The sequence below is a fragment of the Papilio xuthus genome, unplaced genomic scaffold (assembly GCF_000836235.2).
Source record: "Papilio xuthus unplaced genomic scaffold, Pxut_1.1 DF829129.1, whole genome shotgun sequence".
Classification (NCBI taxonomy): domain Eukaryota; kingdom Metazoa; phylum Arthropoda; class Insecta; order Lepidoptera; family Papilionidae; genus Papilio; species Papilio xuthus.
In genome coordinates this window covers 3070591-3092609 of record NW_013529520.1, presented here as the reverse complement: position 1 = coordinate 3092609, position 22019 = coordinate 3070591, and the positions used below count along the sequence as shown (strand labels likewise).

Genomic DNA, 22019 nt, shown 5'->3' with positions numbered 1-22019 from the left:
TTCTAATAACCTGTATTTGAGTTATGTCATAAAATTTATATGTTGATTTTTTGAACAGCGTTTATTTAAACCCGCCATTTACGGGTAGATGTGTAAACTTTGAGTCGCCTACGATATCAGGGCGTGTCTGTTTGATGATAACCATGTGAGATGTTGCTATGCGCATGCGAAGCTTTGTTTAAATACCATCACGTAATTACGTGATGAAAATTAATCGCTTAGTTTCTTTTATGTCAATAAAATATTTTATTGCATAATAACAAAAAATCCTGGTCAATGAACTGTTGTTCGTTTGCGTTTTAACGCGATTTAAATAAAAGAATGCTACAATAGGCCACGTTGTCAAGGATGTGCCGCGCCGTCAACGTCAGCTTCGTATTGCCGATTCCTATCGTATCTGTGACCATTGTTCAGAATATGTCGCGAACTTATTGTTCAGCGGTCTGCTATGCCGCGGAATACCGAGTTTTAATTGAATAGTACGCGTCTGGAATATTATTATGTATGATACATATCAGTGTTCGTATGCCCGTTGTATTGTAGGACATAGTTTTATATTGTAGTGGCTAACGTGACGCAACTCTATTGCCCTGTCTGCCGACCTCTCCTTTAACTTGACCGCATTCCAAAAAACAACTGGCATAACACCATTATTCATTGGTTTTTCCAATTTCTGATTTTAATAAGCAAAAAAATATACCTGATTTTATTTTTTGTTTCGTGATTAATATTTAATGGACTGTTATAAGTTAACATTAACTTAAACGTTGTAAAATAGTTAATGAATGATAGTTTGTAAAGCACGGCGGCGGACAGGCTAGCCTGCTGTGAAGGACGGTCATCGCGCGGTGACTTTCACCATGCGGTAGTCGTAGACTAATGGAGGGGAGCGGAGTCTTCATTTATAATATAATATCGATTCCAATAGATTCTAAATCTTTATATTCAATTCGCTTCAGTGGTTTAATCAAAATGATACGACAATTTTCTGCATATAAAAACTTTTAAGTGTTAATGACGTAATTGTTGAGGTTTAATGTATGCTGTACGTAGTATATAAAGCTAAGGACCAAATCGGCATCAGACTTTGTATTTTGAAACATAAGATTAAAAATATAATAACAAAAACGATAAACTTTAGTTAATATTGTTTAAGAATTACAGCTATTCTAAATTAATTGTTTTACGATTGCAACATCTGATATTCCATTGAATCATATAAAATTTAATTTAACTCTTCAATCGAAGTTAACTTACAATATTAATTTCGTGAAGCACATTCTTATTTGGGGAAATCTGTTATGGAATTGACACTTTCTTTTCCCACTGACGTAAGTAATTACGCTTTGTCTGACATTAAGGCTCAGTATACGAACCTTTTGTATTCCCTTATTTGTATACTACCTAGTTTTTATAATCGCAATTAATCATAATTTTATATGTTTTAGGGGTTTTCATAATTACTTTATTATGCCAACACGGAGGTGGCCTTTTAATCTCTTATCTGATTAAAAACTTATCGATTTTTATTCTTGTTGCTCTCATCTTCAGAAGAAATCTTATATCTACATTCTATATAGTTAATAGAATAAAAGAAATACATATAAATTATGTAAATATGCAGTCACATTAAATTGGACACAAAAAATCAGACACACAAATTAGCTTTAAACTGGAATGTCGTGAAAGTCGAATTTTTACATTCATTAAACAATACTCCAGAACTGTGACAGGAAAATGAACAAGAAGTAAATAAAAGTCTTTAAACTTTACGATGACTCGTTACAACATTCAATTAATATGCTTTACAACAATCCGCTTTATTATTTATACTGCCAAACATTAAAATAATGTCTAAATTCGATATGCTTACTTAAAAAGTTTTATTTAGTAATATCAAATTATGTAAAACACTTTCTCTTTTATTAAATAGCAATATTATACATCTAATTAAGCTTTGTATTTATTACAGAAACCGATGTAAGTATTTTAATTAAGTTTTGATAAAGGAAATATGAATAGTGAAATCGTTGAAGTCTTTCATATGAAAGTTACAATAACTTAACTAAGTACAATGCTTTGTTTCAAATTGTTTTGTCAAACACAAAACAATGCTGATTTTGTTAAATACATTCGAGTGGTATATACAAGTACTAGTTGTTTTCATGAGTTTATACTTTCAAATACAAAGTTTCGAAGTAAATAAACGTAAATGTCAGTAAGATATAATATGAAGGTTAAAAATTACTTTATTGTCACTCGGGCAAAAATAGGTAAGCAAGTTATTTCGTAAAATAAGTTGCAGTGCTGGCCCTAGGCGAATACACATCGATCATGTTTGCAACACGATATACATATATCCGTAACTGATCACTATTTGTACCGAGATTAATAGACGTGAAATGTACTAATGCTCAATCGTTCTAACGGGTTAGGAATCAAATACTCAACGCTGTTTTTTATTTATTTAAAACACAGATGACATCCTAAATATAAAGCTATAGCAATTTACAATACAAATCTGAAGAATTAGCGTATTAAAATAAACAAACAGGTTAACTATTACTTTCTATTGGCACTTGGAAGATGGCATCGTACCGTTGAAAGCAAAATTCGTTCAACACTTTCCTTGCTTGACCCACCTGTGATGTGGCCGTGTTTGATAAACAGTGTTGAACTGGTAGCAATAACAGTACTTTATGGTGCGAAAGGCCGCGCGCGGCTGTTTCGCTCTCTGGTGGAAACTACAACCTTTATAATTGATATACACACACATTATTATGTTAGTAAATTTCGCATTGTAAGTTAATAGTTTTATTAATGCTATTCTGTTTTTTTATTACAAGTAAAAAACTTTTTTTAATTTATACACTAGTTATTTACTTTAGCCATCGCTATGATAGTGTAATATCAATGGAATAATCAATATCTTTTCATTAATTTACCTAATTAGATATAAGGTATTAGCAATGAATGTGAATAAACCAAACTTTTGTAACTTATTTCTATAATAAATCTTGACCAACATATGATAATCTAAAAGAAAATTCTATTTTACATTGAATTCGATTAAAAAAACTAGTCGAATTGTGTCGCAATCTGTTTCACCACGTTGTTGTGAAAACTTTTTTCGGCTTCCACATGTCAAGGTTATTTACCTGCCCCTCCTCATATCTAGTTAAAGGTTGAGTCATTTGATTATATTGCATGACTTCTAACGGAGTCGATTCATGACACTTATCAATATAGGACACGCTAAACGATTACAAACATAGATAATATATAAGTTTACTAAACAGTTATGCATAAGTACTTCTTCTAGACACTAAAAGCTATTGCGCGAATCGACGTAATTTGAACTCTCAAGGCTTGATTATAATTTTTTACACTCTAACATCCACAGCCTTATATGAAAGAGTTATTAACCTGTAGGTTACTTGAAAAAATCGCTCGCACATTCCTATATCTACTCGTATTTTGATTGCACCGCTAAACTTATACGTAAGTAGTAGCACGGTTCGTGGTTATTTCGGCAAAACCAGATTTTTGCCGGTACACGTCTGTATAAAGTCAGGTGTTTCGAAACGATGGCTCTCTCGTTGGCCCCTAATCGCTGGCGTGCTTGCATGTTTCGCAATCACATCGCACCGGGCGCGGGTCAGCCGCTCACTCGATACGAAACACTCGATCGACGGTAATTCGAATATACTTTGATCGCGAATATCAATTTGTGTTTATTATTTTATATTAAAATAAATCTTGGTAATAAACGAATATTTTTTAAAAGTTTCACATTCGAAAACCTTTCACTGTCAAATTTTAATATTTACAGGTTATTTTAGTAAATATAATATTAAAAAAAAACCTTAGTTATATTAGAACTCATTTATGTTAAATACGCTTACGGCATTTATGAAACAATATTATGAATGCATTGTTTTGATCAACCTAAGTTCTCAAGATACAGACTTTTACTATTGTAAAATACCTGATTTGCTACTACGACTAATATTTAAATAACAATTACATTTGCATAATTAAATTTTTATTTTCAGACATATTCTATTTATAACACTATAAATGCAAGTTACGCAAAAGGTAGATACATCAAGAGATTCATAGACATAATAATGATGCTGTGTTACGTTTCTTGTACATCGTGATACAGTGAGCTTAGGTTGGGCTTTGAAGTGGATGGGGTAAGGTGGAGGGGGAGGCAAGGTCGGGCGCGCGACACACATCCCACCACATTCACCTTCCGTCCGCCATCTGCCTTCCACCACTGTCAAGGCTATGTTGCGAAAGCACTCCGCTCAGACGCTCGTAACAAAAGTGGAGTTGGCACTACACCACAAGATCCGCTTTGGAATGTTGCAAATGTCTACAACTCGCGGATGTGCCACTTGTTAGAGCGTTTCGTCGTTAATGTAAACATTACTTTCTTGTTTTTAATTTATCTTCATTGAATTGAAACCAAGTTTTCTTAGAATACGATTTACATTACAAGTTTTTAAAGAGTTGTGAAAATTAATAAAATACGAAGTGCCCTCTATTAGTATCCTTTGATCTGCGGTCACTTTAATGTCATAACGAAACACCGGTGCAAATTAATGAAATAGAATAGAAACGTTGACGCCGTCGGAATTAAGTTACCGTGAAATCGTAGAGATTTTTGTAAATTATTCATGTGGCTCGTGTTAGGCACTTTCGACGCGTTCTCGTGTAAGCCTTTCACTCTTATCATGCGTCATGACTACAGCTGGTATCGCAGACGCCCGAAATAACTGGCTTTTGATGACACGTCGATTTTCTTAAAGAAACCTGCTTGATTTTTTACTCTCTGCATATAAGTCTAATGGCACATTGTAAACAATGTGAATTGCGTTTTTCACATAGATACTCGTATGGATGTCTATCTTTTTTGTTTACTCACTTCGTTCCAGATTTCTAGCTATTGTAACATCTCATGATAAATCCCGATCTAAAGTGTACATGGTAGTTGTCACAAATTGCCTTTAAGTTAACTTTTACGTCATTATTTTGACTTATCATCATTCTTTGGACAATTGTACCGATATTGTTGATTGCAATTATTGTCGGGAATGCTATTTTTAATTAAAATACTCAATAGTAAATCTCAAGCATTAAAATCGATTGTATATTTTATAAATCGTATTAAAAACGATGATTAAAGTTGATAACAAATAAAGTTAGTTCTATTTCACGTTTACAGTTGTTAATGTAATTATTTGGTTCGTCGTCACGTTAGTTACGTGTTGGCGGCGCACGCGCGTAACGGCAGCGTTTTTGCTGCGATTCGTGAGCTGCGGCAGAAAGTGTGCTAATGCGTGCGATTTGCGCACCGAACCGCACCATTGCCGCCTTCCCTTACGGTTCTCATATTCCTTGTCCAAATAATATCTTTATCATGTATACAAAATCTTATTGTTTATAATACTTTCCAAGTATTCAATAGACTACTGCATTATAAGTCACAATCGTATTCACTCCTACAAAACAAGAGTAATTTCTAAACACAATCAAAACACATCTGAAACAACCGTTATAAAAATCTTTTAAATAAACATCGCGAATTTACTTAATCTACGGTTTTATACATAGCAATTACTCTTAGCAATTAAATTAATTAGATTACTCACACGCACTAAAAAACTGACCTTAATTATTACTTGCTCAAAAACTGTTTTTGTCCACTCTATGAGATTAATAATTTATACTTTCTATTGCTAAAAAATAATTTTAAATTGAAGATGTTTTACGTGAAATACAGTGATAAATCTAATAGTAAAATTATATACATCTTTGTCAGTGTATACAAATCTAGGAAAAAGGTAATTCGTGGGTTCTCATTTTAATTTACAAGATTAAGCAAGCCTGTTAGCACTAGTGAACTTTAAAATTTAATTATGGCCATTGCTAAAGCAACCCCCCGTTTGACTTGTCTCTCTGATGGTTATCAAATCGAAAAGAACTAACTGAATATTTATGCAAATGTAAGATTTATCGATTATTGATTCATCGGCGAAACGTTACGTGCGCAGATGGTCTTGGAATTGTTATTCATTATTATAATGAAGTCTTCAATATTTTAATATGTTGATTCTTATGTTAGCGCTGTATGGGAGCGTAAACTAGCTGTTAGCTTGTGCTAATATTTAATGAGACATAGCTCTCTGTGACGTCACTGTGGACCCGGACACGCCGGACCCCTCCCCCACTGCCGAGTGATGTACTCGAGGAAAATTGCCATTCGCATCATTTTGCTTTCACTTTCTTGTAAATTTACATTATTATAATGAATAAATTAGAATTTTTTGTATGTTGTTTTATTATTTTTGCACAATTTTTTTCATAGTTATCAAGAAAATTTTTCATCCTTTTTATATTAAATTTTTCAATTCGATCAATTTAATAAGAAATTATTTTGCAATTTTATACTTTAAAATTTTAGTTGCTTCAATTAGTTACAGCTACAATTGATTAGTATTTGTTCTTGTTAATTTTATAAATTTTCTTTGAGTTTTTGTAAAAAGAAACAAAAACTTTTCATACAATTAAATATAACGTGTTAAAATAAGACAATATAATTAAAAGCAAAGCAATGTAAAGTTATGCAAATAAATGTGTAATGAAATAATTTATAGTATTGTGAGTTGTAATACGGCATCCGTAAATTAGCTTTCGAAATAGTTGAATGATCTTATTACTGTGTCTGGCATTGGCAAGCGGCGACCCATCCGAGCTGCAATAGCTCTTCGTTCGGAAGTAGCCGCAAGGCCGACCTATTGATTTCGGTTGTCGGTAGTCGGTAAGTGGGTTAAATATCCGATAGCGAATTTGATTTAATGCGCTCAGTTCCCGCTCGTCCGTAAGTAGGTGCGCATAAGCCGGTCACTGGATGTAGGCTAACCAGTGTCCAGTGTTTGTTAATGAGCGGCATGCCTGCTAGGGTTGCCAGGCTAGCGCCGGGAATTATGCGGATACTAAAGAAGTGGGGATATCAAGAACACACTTAGCTAAAAACTATAACATCGCAGGCTGTAATAAGTATTACCAGTATCATCCTGTAGAGTACAATTGTGTAGGGTGGCTATGATATTAAACGTTATTGCCAGAGCTATTCAAATTACTTCACGCTTTTTAGGTTGTACTCTTCTGAAATATGGTTATGATATGTTTAAATCTTAGAACATAACTCATATTACTAGTGAACATTTTGAATACAGCTTTTCCGAATTTGTCCCAAAAGAATGAGCTTTATCTAGTAGTGATAATGAAGATAATTTTTTTTTAATTTGTATTTTGGGACTGTCCCTTTTATCTTGGTATTGTTGGTCGCCGTGACGCGCGCGGTCCGTGGCCGGGGCGGCGCGGCACGGGCGAAACGGCCGCACTCTGCATTAGTATGCCGCCGCATCACAACTTTCTACACATTCTTGATGGCAGCCGGAGAAATGAGCGCCACTGGTACACATAACAATTATTTATAGTACCTACTTCTTGCTTCCTAAAGAAACTACCGTTGATAAACGTCACGACTGTTAAAAATACTTGTTGATATTTAATTACTGAATTAATAACGACAATTTAAAAAAAACATTTGCTCCAAAACAAGTTGAAAAGTCTGGAAAATATCGTCTCGTTTAATAGTCTTGTGTAAAGAAAATGAATTCTTAAAACATATTTTTTTATAACTTGTTCAACAACGTAAACTTTAAAGTACAAAAGACTGACTTAACTGTCGTGAGAATAAGTTTTTATGCTCAAATATTATATATTTCCGCAACATATTATTTAAATCGATGTCATTTAACAAATTGTTTTTGTATTTTGCCTTAAAACTTGAACAAAGTTATATAAAATTATGATCTATTTGAACTCTATCAAGTATGCAAATCAAAGAAGTAGTAACTAGTGTCCTTAGTACAGTACTAAGTGTTTTGCAAAGTGTACATTGGTCTAACATTACCTAATATTTACGTCTTAGTTCTAGGCCGGCCAAACCGCATGTAGTTGTCATTGAACTGATTTTAATCACGGCCTCAAAACAGCAAATTGCTTTTTAAATACAAAGTGTTATGAACTAGAATGTATACATAGGTACAAAACTGATGTTGATCTGCACGATTCATTACGTTTATTTTTATTAAATATTACTCCACTTGCCGCTGTCAAGTTTTTAAATGTTGATAATTTTATAGTCATTTGAATCTTAATATTAACTTATTTGATTTTTGTAGAAAGTCATAGATGTGACATTTTTACCTTAGGTTTCTGAGACCAATATCTCTGTTAAAACATATCGTCATCCCTGTCATTGTTTTTGACAAAATAGAGATAAAAATATGTTTTAAACAAAGATTATTTCTTAGAAACCCACTGTTAGTGTTATAACATGTGTAACGAATGTGGTCATGTCTTACAGACAATCGTTACGCAGTGAGTGATGTATGCGTAAACTTATGTGTATACCGCAAATATTTCAAAATTATAGGTGTTGGTGAGTAAGTAATAAATGATTCATTTTAAAGATTAATGTGAATGTTGTGCTTTCAGGTGGCGATGGCCGGCGACTTCATCCTCGCCGTGGCGTCGATGATGATAGCTCGCTTGCGCAGTGATGAAGTCACGCTCGTACTTAGCCAGGTAAGCTATTATACGGCTAAATTAAATACTACATTAATATAATAACTAAAAGGCAGATCTCAAAAATGGTAGCCTCAAAGGTACAGTTACCAAAATTAGAAGCATAGTAAAAAGGACATCCTAATCTTAATTAGCACCTAATTCAATTTAGATTAAGGCGAATCAATAAGAATGCAGTAAAAAGAGTAATCGATGTAGACTTCTATCTTTAAAAGTTGTAGTTATTCAGCAATTTAAAAAAAACACGCTAGTGTTTTTCCGCTCGCTGTAAAGTCCTTATTGCATGCAGCTTGTGCCCTTCATTTACGAATATTTATAAGAATACAATGGATATGTAATCGTTTCTAGACAACTCTATACGTTTTGATTAATCCAAGTACTTGTATTGATTAATCCATTGAGGTTAAATGTCTTAAACATCGATAATTTTAACATCCCGCCATTGTGTTATTCTCACGTGATTCTTGCAATCTAACGAGAAGCTAAATAATTTGTTGATTGGTTATTTTGATGTTTATCATTGTTTGATACGATTGTTTGAAGCAATATTTTGTACATTTATTTTTCATTTTCTCTGTGTCTAATCTACTCAAAAGTCATATGACCAATACACGGATGACATCTTAAAATGGTTTTTATTATAATTTTAGCAACAAAACGCCTATAAACCTTGAATTAATTCACAGCTTGATTTTAATTTGGTTGAATAAATCACATTGAATTTGTCATCCTGAACATTTTGTCTCCGGTTGGAAAATTTTATCTTCCATTTTTGTATAACGTTAAATATAATTCCATAGTTTATATGCCGTCATAACAGATTAAAAATATATTGTTAACCGAACTATGTCATATAAAACTCGTTATGGAAAACTAAGTAGAATTAATTTATATATCATTGTAATAGCCAAAAATAACTGTAAATTATGCGTAGAAAAATTATGCCTCGCCTTAGTCGGTGAGGCAGTTGTTTTTTTTAATAGACTTGGGAAACGTGTAGCATTGTCCTGAAACGAAGTGCGATTACCTATCGTAATAAAATAACTAATTAGTAATTACGCTTTCTTATAAAGAGTGTAAAAAAGTGATGGATGTGTCTTTTAAGCTGAAAAAACAATGAAAAGCTTGCAAGTTAAAAAAAAATGCAAAATATTTGTATGATTGATGTTCTACTACAGACTGGAAGAAGCTACTGCCTATTGCGCTGTTAAGATTGTTATTTTAATTCGAGTGACAAAAAATGTTACGGTAATTTTTGATAATTCTTTATTTATATTGTGTTTGTGTGTTGTCCAGGTGGTGACGGACCTGGTGCAGGGCGAGTTCATGCAGCTCGGTAGCAAGGAGACTGAGAACGAGCGGTTCGCGCACTACCTCACCAAGACATACCGCAAGACCGCCTCGCTCATCGCCAACTCTGTCAAAGCGGTAATTACACTTCGTTTTGTTTTTAAACTCTATCTTAAAGTTGTCGAGACCTGGTATAGAATAATAACATGGCATTAGAGCAACGTAGGGTAGCCACCTCGCCTTGAAGTTGTTTCGTATCGAGTTCAATACAAAACATCTATCTATATCTTATTGCTGATGCTAACGTTTATTAGACAGCCACATACTTGTTCGTTAGTTTTTTTTTAAATTTCGAGTTCCTACTGGTGACATTAACATTCTGTCAATTCGTATCAATATAGATGGCGTTGTAGTAAATAAGAGGTGCTTTTATAATAGTAGTACATTAGGAGCTATATCTTATTATAGATGGCGCTGTAGCGAAGTATTTTGTTAATAGGTGGCGCTGCTGAGCGGCGCGGACGAGGCGACGAGCGAGCTGGCGTTCCAGTACGGGCGCAACCTCGGACTGTCGTTCCAGCTGGTGGACGACTTGCTGGACTTCGTATCCTCTGCGCAGGCCATGGGCAAGCCCACAGCCGCCGATCTGCGCCTCGGCCTCGCCACTGCCCCCGTACTATTCGCTTGCGAAAAAGTAAGTAACATACACCGATACTTTTTTATAAGTCCTTTGCCATTTGTTGTATAATTATCTGTCTTGTTTACTTTTATACACTTCACTTCTTACCGTTGGTTTCTGAGACCAAAATTTCTGTAGAAGACATATCATCATCCTTGTCAATCTTTGAGAAAACAGAGATAACAATATATTTTAAGCGGGGATTTTGGTCTCAGAAACTGACATTTAGTGACTTGTGTCGTTTAACATATTTTAACAAGATTTGTTTAAATTTTCCAGTATCCAGAACTGAACCCGATGATAATGAGGCGATTCCAAGAGGCGGGCGACGTGGAGAAGGCGTTCGAGCTGGTGCACAAGTCGCGCGGGCTGGAGCAGACGCGGTTCCTGGCGCGCAAGCACGGCGTGGAGGCGGCGCGCCTCGCCGCGGACCTCACCGACTCGCCCTACCAGAAGGCCCTCGTCGTCACCACCGACCTCGTGCTCAACAGGATCAAGTAGCCTCACTAAATAAACCTATAGAAAGGCATCCAAAGTTCTAGCACTCGCTCACATGAGCGACGCAACATCGAGAGTCTGAAAGCCCGCTGTTGGTTATAGTATAGAATGAATGCGAACATTCTATATAGAGTCCCGCGATATAATATCGCGTTAGAAACGTGTTACAATTAAACGGGTCGGCTCCCGAATTTTCCAAATACTCTTTGGTTTATATAATAGAATGTCTCTTATATGCACTCCTAAGAGTATTTAGAAATGAACGCATGACCTTTATCGTTGAATAAAGGAATATAAAAATTGTGAATTTTGGATACTTTTTTTGTCGTAGTTGAAGTATAGCTAGGTTTGTTTGTATTAATGTTTGCGTGTTAGAGCTCAGTCACTAGTGATGAAGACTTTGTGATCGTGCGGCTTGTGTGTCTGTTTGCGTGTGCGTGAGTTACATGACGATATGTTATCGTACATATTTTACGACAAGTTAAATGTGCCCAAGAATTATAATCTATATACACACATATGTAGACTAGTATATTGATATATTTAAAAATTAAAATATTTATATAAAGATATAGTATATTTTTTTTTCTTTATTTGCTTTTCATATCTTTTTGTGTGACCTGATTTATGTTAAGTTATCGTTTGAAAGTATCAACGTAAAGTGTTACGCAAATGTCGGCATAGTGTAAGCGTGTGTGACTCCTCGTTACCAAATACCGCTGCGTGCGCGTGCGCATGCGCATGTGCGTGCGCATGTGCGTGCGCATGTGTGTGCGCATGTGCGTGCACAACGTACGCACAAGAACGAGCTAATACTTCGAATGTATATAGACGATAAATTTATGTCCATTCTATCTCTCTATATTGTTTTGTGCAATTTTTCCGCTTAGTTTTAGTTCTAGTGATGTACCTGTAATGAAAATTTAACAAACCGTTGTAAACATTATGAACAATAATTCCATTTCGAGTTCCCTTTCCAAAATGTACTCTGTAAATACTGGAAGTCATTGGGCTAGTTACCCGATGTATCTTCATGAACCAATTACCTCAATTTCTTTAGTATACAAATAACACAATGTGTTCTATGTATTGTTCTTTTTGATAGTATTAAATTCTTAGTTATTATTTTTATACGAATTTGCACAATGAATATTCTAGACAAAATTGTCGAAGCCCTTTAGGAACTAACGGAATAACGATTTATGTAGCGTTTAGTTAAAAATTGTAAATAATGCAATTGATGCTATGTACTTTGTTATAATTTAGAACATTCTATTGACATTGAAATATAATTTAAGTGCAATCTACAACTTGTGAGTTGTGTTTGCTTGAAATTAAAATGAAGTTTTCATTTGTAAAACATGCACAAACCGACATAATGACCATCACACGAGAAACAGCGGAGACACAAGTATTTTTATGTATTAATTATTAATTGAATTCCATTATATATTTCAATTTTAGTTTCGAATATTTTACGAGAAAATGTTTTTTAAAAAAAATATAGAGGCTCTAGTTGATAGTTTGATTGTTTTAACCCATCGTATAATGTTGTTTTTGAATACATATTTTTACTTACGGTGTCGGTTTATTGTTTTGTGTTGTGTGTGTTTGTTTTTTTTTTTTCATTTTCTTTTTTTCGTTTGTTTTTATTTCGTATTAATGATCCCGTGAATGGGTCTGGCCATTGTGTCGGATTCTGCAAAATGTCGTTGTGTTGTATGTTTCATGTACATTAAATGTTAAAAACAATGGGAGTCAATGAATTTTATTTATATACATATTTAGTCATGTATGTAGATTATACTGTTTGTAAATATGATTACTTTGTAAAATGATAAATCATGAATTATTTTATAAATATTAGTTACAAATGATTGTTTTATTTCATTTTCGCGTTTCATTTTAACCAAAGTAACACCGACACACATATTAGTAGGTAAGGTAGGGAAGGTAGTTTATTTTTTTTCTCAATAGTTAAATTAAGTAGAAAATATTAAAATATTGTGCATATCTAGTTGTTACTTACCTGCCGCACCCAAGTTGTTTAAAAATATAAAAATGGTTTCTTATATCATAAGGATTGCAAACGAACAAGCGGTCTGCTGAATTCGGTAAAAAAAAGGGAAACGTAGACATCCGCAATAGCAGATACGCCGACCTTTAATCGATAAAGGAAAGTGGATTTAAATTAATCCTTCGGCAATGTTAAGGTCCTTCTTTGGTAGAGTTTATATTTGTGTGTTGCAAAATCAATTTAGTTCAAAATTGCTATCCAGAACAATCAGGCGCTTCTTTATTTTACTAGCCAAATTTTACTTTCCAAAATTAATATTTAAAATAATCAGGCGTTTTATATTGTTATCGACCAAACTATATGTAAGTCTTGGCAAGAAATTATGTAAGTTTTTAAGCTTTAAATAGCAAGTAACAGTTTATTTTTCAAATGATCTTATCATCCAAATTAAAGGACAAAAAACTGTATAATTCATTAATACTCAGACTTTTAATATGACAGTACTTTACGAAAGTTATTTATGATATGTAGAAAACAAATCGTTGTGCTTGCGGCAATCGATCGCCCGCGCCCGGCACCGGCAGGACCAAATGAATGCCAACACAAAAATGACATGGACGATTTTAGAAGCACCTCAAAACTAGGGCACTCCAAAATAACTAAGGACAATCAAAATTAAACTGTAATATTATTAGATAAAGTCTATTTTCAAAAAAAAACTACTTAAATAAAGAAGATTGATACAATTAAGACACTTTTATAATCGTATCACTGAAACTGTGCAATACTTTCTTCTACTTATGTACAATACTTATTCGTTTCACTATCAATATCAGTATTATATCGTGACTAAGATCAATAGAAGTAAAAGGGCCCGGCAATAACTCTGCACTAGTGATTGTATTGCATGCAAAAAATATTGCGTATCGTATTTAGTTAACTTTCCGAAACATTGCGCATTTCCAAGTTAATGGCGGACGCGACATTGCCATGTGTATGAAAATAGTTTGTTATACCGAATTTATGTAATTAAAGTATATAACTTGGTGTTAAATTTATTTACTTTTAAGTTTATATTTACATATACCAAACATATAAAAAATAATATTCGTTCTTCCTAAATAGAGTATAAGTTAATCGAGAATTAAGAACTTAAATTTCATAAGGCGCCTTTAGAATAGTCATAAAATGAATCAAAAAACTTTCAATATTTCCAAATAATTTACACTACTAGCTACCTTTAATTAAGGCGATTGTAAGCACTCTTCAATTTACATTGGAAGTGTTAATTTTATTTACATTATACGTCCATAAGGTGACCTAAATAAGGGTGTTTTATTCAAGTACCCTAATGAATGTTTGCATCGTGTCTGTATCAAGCGATAAATATCATGAGCGTATTCAGTTATATTCTAGCTTTGATAGGATCAGGTCTTTACTAAATGATTTTAAGTTGTTCTATACAGTTTAATTATATTATAATTTTTTATTGATTGATTAGATGTTTGTAAAAATACAAATATCAAAGTTATTTTAGTGATGTTATGAAAACTTATAAATGCGACATGTGACATTTAGTTAATTTGAAAAGCAACGTTATGTTATTCAAACTAGACATTATTTGTAGTTAGTTTCCGTAAGCTATACAGTTCTTTGATATACAATTCGTACAATGTCAATGAAAAACATGTAAGTAAAACGTTATTTAAGTACAAATATTTAAACTGGTTAGTGTTACAACAATGTTGACATGTCTCTACTTACTTCTAATTTTAAGTTGAATAAATTGATATATTAAAAGACAATACCCATTTATTAGGCTTTATTCAACTTAAAATTAGAAGTAAGTAAATGGCATAATGATTGACATAACACGTCACTTACAAAGATTGTGATATTAACGATACGAATCATAACATTAAAAACCTTTTCTTAGACAAATATTGTACTTTTTAGAAATCTGGCATTTAATCTTATAACAGCTTATTCAAAATAAGGTCCGAAAAGAAAAATGTTTACGAAAAAAAATATCGTGTCGTCGTATTGTTTGTAATGGAAACGCGTGCTGTAGCGTGCATACCTTCACGATTTACACGAGGTCGTTTCAGAATCAGAAGTTGCCAGTTATTTGCGAAAGCTCAATCAAAACGATTGCAAGAGCTTTCTAATCCTTACATTGTTCAATTGATATCGATTACGACATTCAGAGCTTAAGCTCAATTTTTTAATTAATTAACTTTATTGCACTTGTGATAATAGTGAAAATGTGTGACATTCATTAATGATTACAAGTTTGGCTACAATTTTTTTAAGTTATGAGAACTCGATGTGTAAATGTTTGCATCGAAGACATATCAGTTAAGAAGGTTGGTATTTTTGATTCTTAATTAAAATTAGCTAGAAAAATAAATGGTCTTCCAAACTATGTTCTACATCTATGCCAAATTTTATCGCGATTCGTTCTGACGTTGTGGAGATACCTTCAATCAAACATCCATCCATCACACATGCGCATTTATAACATTATAGTAAGTAAGATTTAAAAAAATTAATAATATAAAATATTTATACGTGTAACGGAAGCAATAAAAATGCTAATATACTTTATCTATATGTAAAAGTTTGACATCGATTTATGTAAGCGTTTAAGTATTTATTTAAAGGAGGTCTAAAAATTATGTAAATTTTATTTAGCGATAGATATGGTCCTTATATTGTGCTTTCTACGCTTCGATATCGAGACTATTTGTTTGAATATCTGTTGTGACTATTTACATTTTATTTTTATCGATAAACATTAAAATATGTGTTAATTATGCATCACTTTTCCGTATTTTGAAATAAATATAAAGCTCTCAATTTTAACATTTTCTAGCTGACTTTTTTATGTCAATAATTAAATTTTAATAAATTTGTGATAATTTAATCGGTAATTTAGATTATAAGCCTAAATATGTAAAACAAGATTGACTTAATTTGCAAGTTACGTTATCCTCCGCTTTCTATTGAGATTAGATCACACCGCGACAACTGATGAGTCAGGTTAATAGAGACGCGGGAGCTAAGTGCATTCTTTATCGAAGTTCCTTGTATAATGCTTATGTAATAGAAGTACGAATTACAATTACAATGAAAATATGGCTATTTAATTGCTTATAATTTACACGATTAACGTGATTAACGTGAAAAAGATTTTAGATCAGATATAGTTTTTAATTACTTTCATGAAACGGAATGTAAAAATTATTCGAGTACCCTCTTAACAATAGATCATGTTTTACTATAACTACTTTGATCGATTAAATTTGAACCAGTTAAAAATTTTCTTTCAAAATACCGCTGATAAGTAGAAATAGTTCGAGATAATTGATTTCAGTTTTTTTCAATGTTAGTAGAAAAAAGGAATAAAAGTAGAAGAGCTGAAAAGCCCGAACGGAATAGTTATTGTTACGTGTGATGTTTTCAGAAGGCTAAGTGTACCTACTTCAAGGTCGGCGCGGCGACGTGCGGCTGTGCGAGCGCGGGTGGAGGGAGAGAACATCGCACAACAACGACGCCAACAACGGCGTACGGAGAAATTTGAGCAGCAGAGGAAGGTAGTTTTCTATTCGCTAACTATTAATTTTTTACATTTTCACAGGTAAATCTGAGTTTTATTTGGAAGAATGAGGTAAATAACGTTATTTCGTTTCATTGTTATTTTATTTTTTGTTCCATTTCAAAGTTTACACTAGCCGATTCAAATAGCGTGATTGTTTACTTGTTTAACTATATGCAGATTACTAAAGGTATCTTCTCGTGTATTTGTTTAGGCTCTGAAGGAGCTGGCGTCATACGAGCCGTGGGGGAAGCCGGGCGGCGGCGCGCCCAACAAGCACGGCTTCCGCTTCACCGATATACGAGCTCGCGGCATTTACCCTGATGATGAGATAAAGGTTCTATTAATTTATTAGTAATAAATACATGTCTGCATGAGAGCAGAGTCCGCGCATAACTCAATTTCACGCAATTTATAGTGATCAAAAGCATGGGTGAGACTACTTTCGTAAAGGAAAACTTTTTTCTATTCTTATTACTTTTGTTGAGTTCTGTTGTACATTATGTTATAAAAGAATGTTGTCGAGACATGTTTCTACAAGATTTTATTTCATTTAAGACTCGTCGCATCTCAGTGACAGTCTTTTTATGTCATCGGTCACCACTAAAATTTTGCAATAAATCTATATAAGGTCAGTCGCCCTGTGTTTTATGTCAATTGATGACGTAAAAATGGCGATTAAAAAGTGTCCCCATCCAGTGAGTACACTGACGAAACACTCGTCTGTGTGTCGCATATTAACTCAAAGTATTTAGTTACACGATGTTTGGCAATTATAGCGATATTTCCCATTGATAAGAATTTAAAGGTTAAACAATAAAATGTCACTTTTAAATTAATTAAAGTCGAACGGCTTATCGTAAAGTGTAAGATTATACGATTCGATGTAAATTTTGTTGATTTTAGTAATCATTTATGTTATCAGGAAATCAAAAACTGTTGTTGTGTAATTTGCATTTCGCAGTTATTGCCAAAGAAGAAGCAAATGAACATAATTTTAACATTTCAGGGCATAGCGGGGTATGAAGAGTGGCGTCGTTGGTCTTCCCCTAAAAGGCGTGCCACGCGCACCGCGCGCGCCCCTGTTCGTCTGCGAGAGGACCCACAGCTGTTCTTCGCGGAGCAACTACGCCGCGCCGTTGACAACGACATACGATACAAACAAACCGCAGACCAAAAGAAGAGATACAAAGAAATATTAGGTTCAGAAATTTAATCAAAATTATACTTTTAAATAAGAAAATTTTCATACCTCACTACATTACACCTTAACAATAGAAAATTAACATTTAAAATATCAGAAACTAGAAAGTATAATATTTGTATACTTAGAGTATACTTTTGATTTATACGTGTATTTTAATTCTTAACTGACATGTGACATCTACTTGCTTGTATGTTTATGATAAATGGTTTTGTAATATTATACAATAATGCGTACAAGTCGCCCGCGGCGTGTAAGCCGTATCGCAATCTTCTTAAGTCTATTCAATGTATTTATGTTTTTAGATAACATGGTTGAAGAGAGAAATAAAGTAATTAGAGATGAGATGAGACACAACTTAGAGTATGAGCGTAAAATGGTAAGTTTCTTCTAGTTTTTACGCATATAAATAGGCGCTGTTTGTTCATATTTGATCTTTATTCCAGCATACTATGGCAGGCCCTTGGGGAAAACCAGGACCCGGTGGTGTAGTTTGGAGGAACCCTCGAAATATCGGTTTGAATTTTTCTAAATCTATGGTACGTTTATTGTACGAATGTAATTCTTGTTATCCTACTAGAAAGGTTGGTTTTAAATACATCTTTAAATATAATTTACAGGGATGGACAAACAACGAAATGTTTGACAAATTAAAAGGAGAACACAATGGTTACAAAAGATCTTCGCTTACTTTGCCAGTTGTAAAGAGAGATGATGATTTGAAAGACCGAGGGTCAGATGGACAGAATAAATCTTCAACGATAGAAAAATTACCAGACATTTCAAACCAATCAAGTCCAAATATTAACATAGATGCGGGAAAAGTCTGCGATAGTCCGTTAAAAGAATCAAATGGTCTTTATAACGGTAATAAAACTCATCGGCAAGGTAAAGTTAAACGATTGTGCAATGGACGGCGGGATACGAAATCTATTGTCGATGATATTGACAATGCTGCAAATGCAATAGAGAAAAAGCCAACACCGGAAGGTACAATACAGCGAATGACAGGAGGTATAGAACTTGTACCACTGCTGGCTCGGGGCAGGCGAGTAGGCGCGCGTACATTGCCATCTAGCGACGTGACACGACCCCCGGAGCAGACGTGTCAGTAAGTATTGAATCGATTTGTAATTTTTAAATGCTAACAAAGTCACAAAAGACCATTATCCTTTGTCATTTAATTGAATACAACTTGACATCTCTGGTGTTGCCACAGGCATTCTTTGATTATGTAACATTGCGCTTTATGGCGAATCTGCGTAACACTTAAAAAGAATTCTTTAATCATCATGTAGTCGCATTTGACCTTTTCTTTTTACGTATTTTTTATGATAAACTTTGAACTTTTATATCGTAATATATGTATTGACTAATGAATGATTATTTATTTTATTTTTTGTCAGAAGAAGGGTCTGATGAAAGATATTTCATTCAAAAGTAAAGTTAATTATCCAAAGAACGTTCGCTTTTAAAAACATATCAAATATGAAAACGTAACAAAATGAAAAGTAAAATTCGTAATAAATATATCCTGTCACCTGGGGACAGTGTCGCTTCCCAACGATGAATGATTTTTTAAATCAGTTTAGTAGTTTAGCAGTCTATTCGATGTCAATTCAAACTAACAAATGTTTCTTCTTTATAATATTAGTATAGATTAAATAAGTGCCAATTTTAATGAAAACAACTATTAAGGTTAATAAAATACTTTGACTTTTGGTTAAATTGTTGTAGATATTAATTTAACACGCAACTCATAATAGGTGATGTAAAATTTTCTAAATGCTATGTCCCTCCGGCGTTTCATACAAAAAATATTATAATCTTTCGTAAACTGGCAATATGATACTTAGTAGCTCATCAATCAAACGTTTTGTAATGTAAAAGATTCTTTTCTCATCAATAGCTTTAGATTAACAAATACCTAATTTAATATTAATTTAATTTATGGAAAAACTAAATACATAATAGATAAAGCCTAATTGTTGTGCGCGGAGGAGAAAAGTGTACAACTCTGTACTATTGGACGCCGTCTTTAAGAATTGTGAGTTTTTACACTGAAATATAAGTACCTTAGGAAAAATATTATTATCTCTTTTTTTAAAGGAATGACAATATAGAAATTATATTTATAAAAGTAATAAAATTGAAGTGTGTGTGTATGTAATATTGAAAAAAACATATTTCGTGAACATGAATTAAAAACCTATTGTTTACATTTTTGTCTGTCTCGCTCCACGTCCGCAATTGTTTTTGCTAATTCAGAAACGGGTGAACCGATATTGACGGAAGCTAATGCATGCGGAAATTTATCAAATTTCTTTATTATTAAAAACGCGCGATGACGAAATTCATGTAGACACTGGCATTTTAAAGGAACAGATTACACTGCATGAAGACATGTATGATGCATAAAGAAATACAGTATAGTAATTGATACTGGTATAAAATAAATCACTTCTTTTGTAGTCGCAGTCGGGTGCTAACAATGATTCGTTATTCATTCTATTCGGACAATACTATTTGTACACGTAGACGTGTGATGTTTGTATTGTTTGTATGAGTAAGAACACACCCTGGCAACAAGAATGTCAAGCGATCATCGATCTGACGGTATTGCATCATTCTTAGCTTTCTATGGGTGGAGTTATATGAACATATGAATTTTAGCCCTTTGATCATTTCGGTAGGACATAAATATTTTTTTATGGCCCATGCGAAAGTTTTATTGATAGCTTTGCCACTTTCTTAATTGCGATTAAGGTTCAAAGAAGTTTACCGGCTAGTGAATGAAGTTAGTGTAAAGAAAATTTCATACGTTTGACGATGATATTAACCAAACTATTAAGTTTGAAAAATTTAAATCGAACAAAAATTGCATTACACGTCTGATCTTAGCACAAGGTGTAACACGATTGCGATTTGTTTTGTATCTAAGTGATACACGATTTTTTTTTGTTTAAAATACACGGTAAATCAAAAGTATTTTTAAGGATATGATAAGTGATTCTAAATCTATCCTAATTTTTACTTTGACTAATATTTTTTTTTTAATAATACTAAACGTCGGGATACGCCCACGCGGTGACATTTCGCATACATACGTGACTCAGGACGCTTTCTTTTTTAATTTTGCTTGGAAACAATGAGTGAAAATCGCTGTATCGAATTATGTAGAGAAAATGTATACGTCTTTACAAATAATATGAAATAATGTATAACAAAATATAACGTAATTTTTATTGGTGACTTTTTAGATGGCGCGAAATATTGGATGTTGACTACTTAAAACAGTTGAAACAGCAAATGCGGGCGAAATCCGTACTTAAGGAAGTATGTGTTATTTGTCTGTATTAATTAAGTTTAATATCAGGATTTAAATGTACCGAAGTATAAGTAAACAGAGAAAAAAATTAAGTTGCCACCGAGGTGATCGCAGCCTACCCTACCCAGATAAAGTTATGTACAGGTCGCATCACGATGTTTTCCTTCACCGTAAGAAATATATAGTATATCCTATAAATGATTGGTAGCAGTAGTTGTCCTAAGTAATACGAAAAAACAGCGAAAAATGTAGAGACGATAGAGGTTTTCTCAAATTAATTTGTTATAATTTTACTTCTATGTTACCAGGAGAGCAGGAGAGACTCTGCGGAGAGAGTGGTTCGTCACCACGCGACGTGGTCATCGTGGTGGGGCCGGCCGGGGCACGGCGCACCGCAGCGCGGCCGCTACGCCAGGAACAACCTCGCGCAGCTACTTTACATGCCGCCACTGGACAAAGAGAATTTACATAAATTATGTTAATTTGCACCTGATACTTGGATTTAACATTTAGATACTAGGTACTAATCGTCATACTAAATTAAAATGTGACATTTTTTTCGGAAAATCATGAAAAGGTACAAAAAGTAAGTTTATTATTATAACTTGATACTTCTTAGTACTTTTAGACATTATTAGTTAGAATCCTTTAGCGTGAATGGCGTGCTTTCGTTACCAAGTCAAGTGTCAGATTCATTAGTGAGGGGACATAAACGTTAATATTTTAATAAGGCTAGTG

At 33.4% G+C, this 22019-nt stretch overlaps 2 protein-coding genes across 3 annotated transcripts in view; both read left to right on the top strand.

Moving 5' to 3' along the window:
* Positions 1 to 12252, top strand: part of qless (decaprenyl diphosphate synthase subunit 1 qless) — a 37830-nt gene extending 25578 nt beyond the window's left edge. For both annotated transcript variants that reach the window (XM_013316486.1, XM_013316495.1), the window contains exons 5-8: positions 8578 to 8667; positions 9964 to 10095; positions 10457 to 10651; positions 10916 to 12252. In XM_013316486.1, coding sequence (XP_013171940.1) covers positions 8578 to 8667; positions 9964 to 10095; positions 10457 to 10651; positions 10916 to 11137 — 639 coding nt within the window. In that variant the 3' untranslated portion in view covers positions 11138 to 12252. The remainder of the gene's footprint in view (positions 1 to 8577; positions 8668 to 9963; positions 10096 to 10456; positions 10652 to 10915) is intronic.
* Positions 12253 to 16760: 4508 nt separating this feature from the next.
* Positions 16761 to 21763, top strand: LOC106120321 (uncharacterized). The gene is made up of 8 exons (XM_013315642.1): positions 16761 to 16821; positions 16964 to 17086; positions 17759 to 17951; positions 18259 to 18332; positions 18400 to 18492; positions 18574 to 19064; positions 21214 to 21289; positions 21590 to 21763. Exons 4-8 carry the CDS (start codon positions 18264 to 18266, stop codon positions 21761 to 21763), a joined length of 903 nt encoding a protein of 300 aa, XP_013171096.1. The 5' UTR covers positions 16761 to 16821; positions 16964 to 17086; positions 17759 to 17951; positions 18259 to 18263.
* Positions 21764 to 22019: the final 256 nt, after the last annotated feature.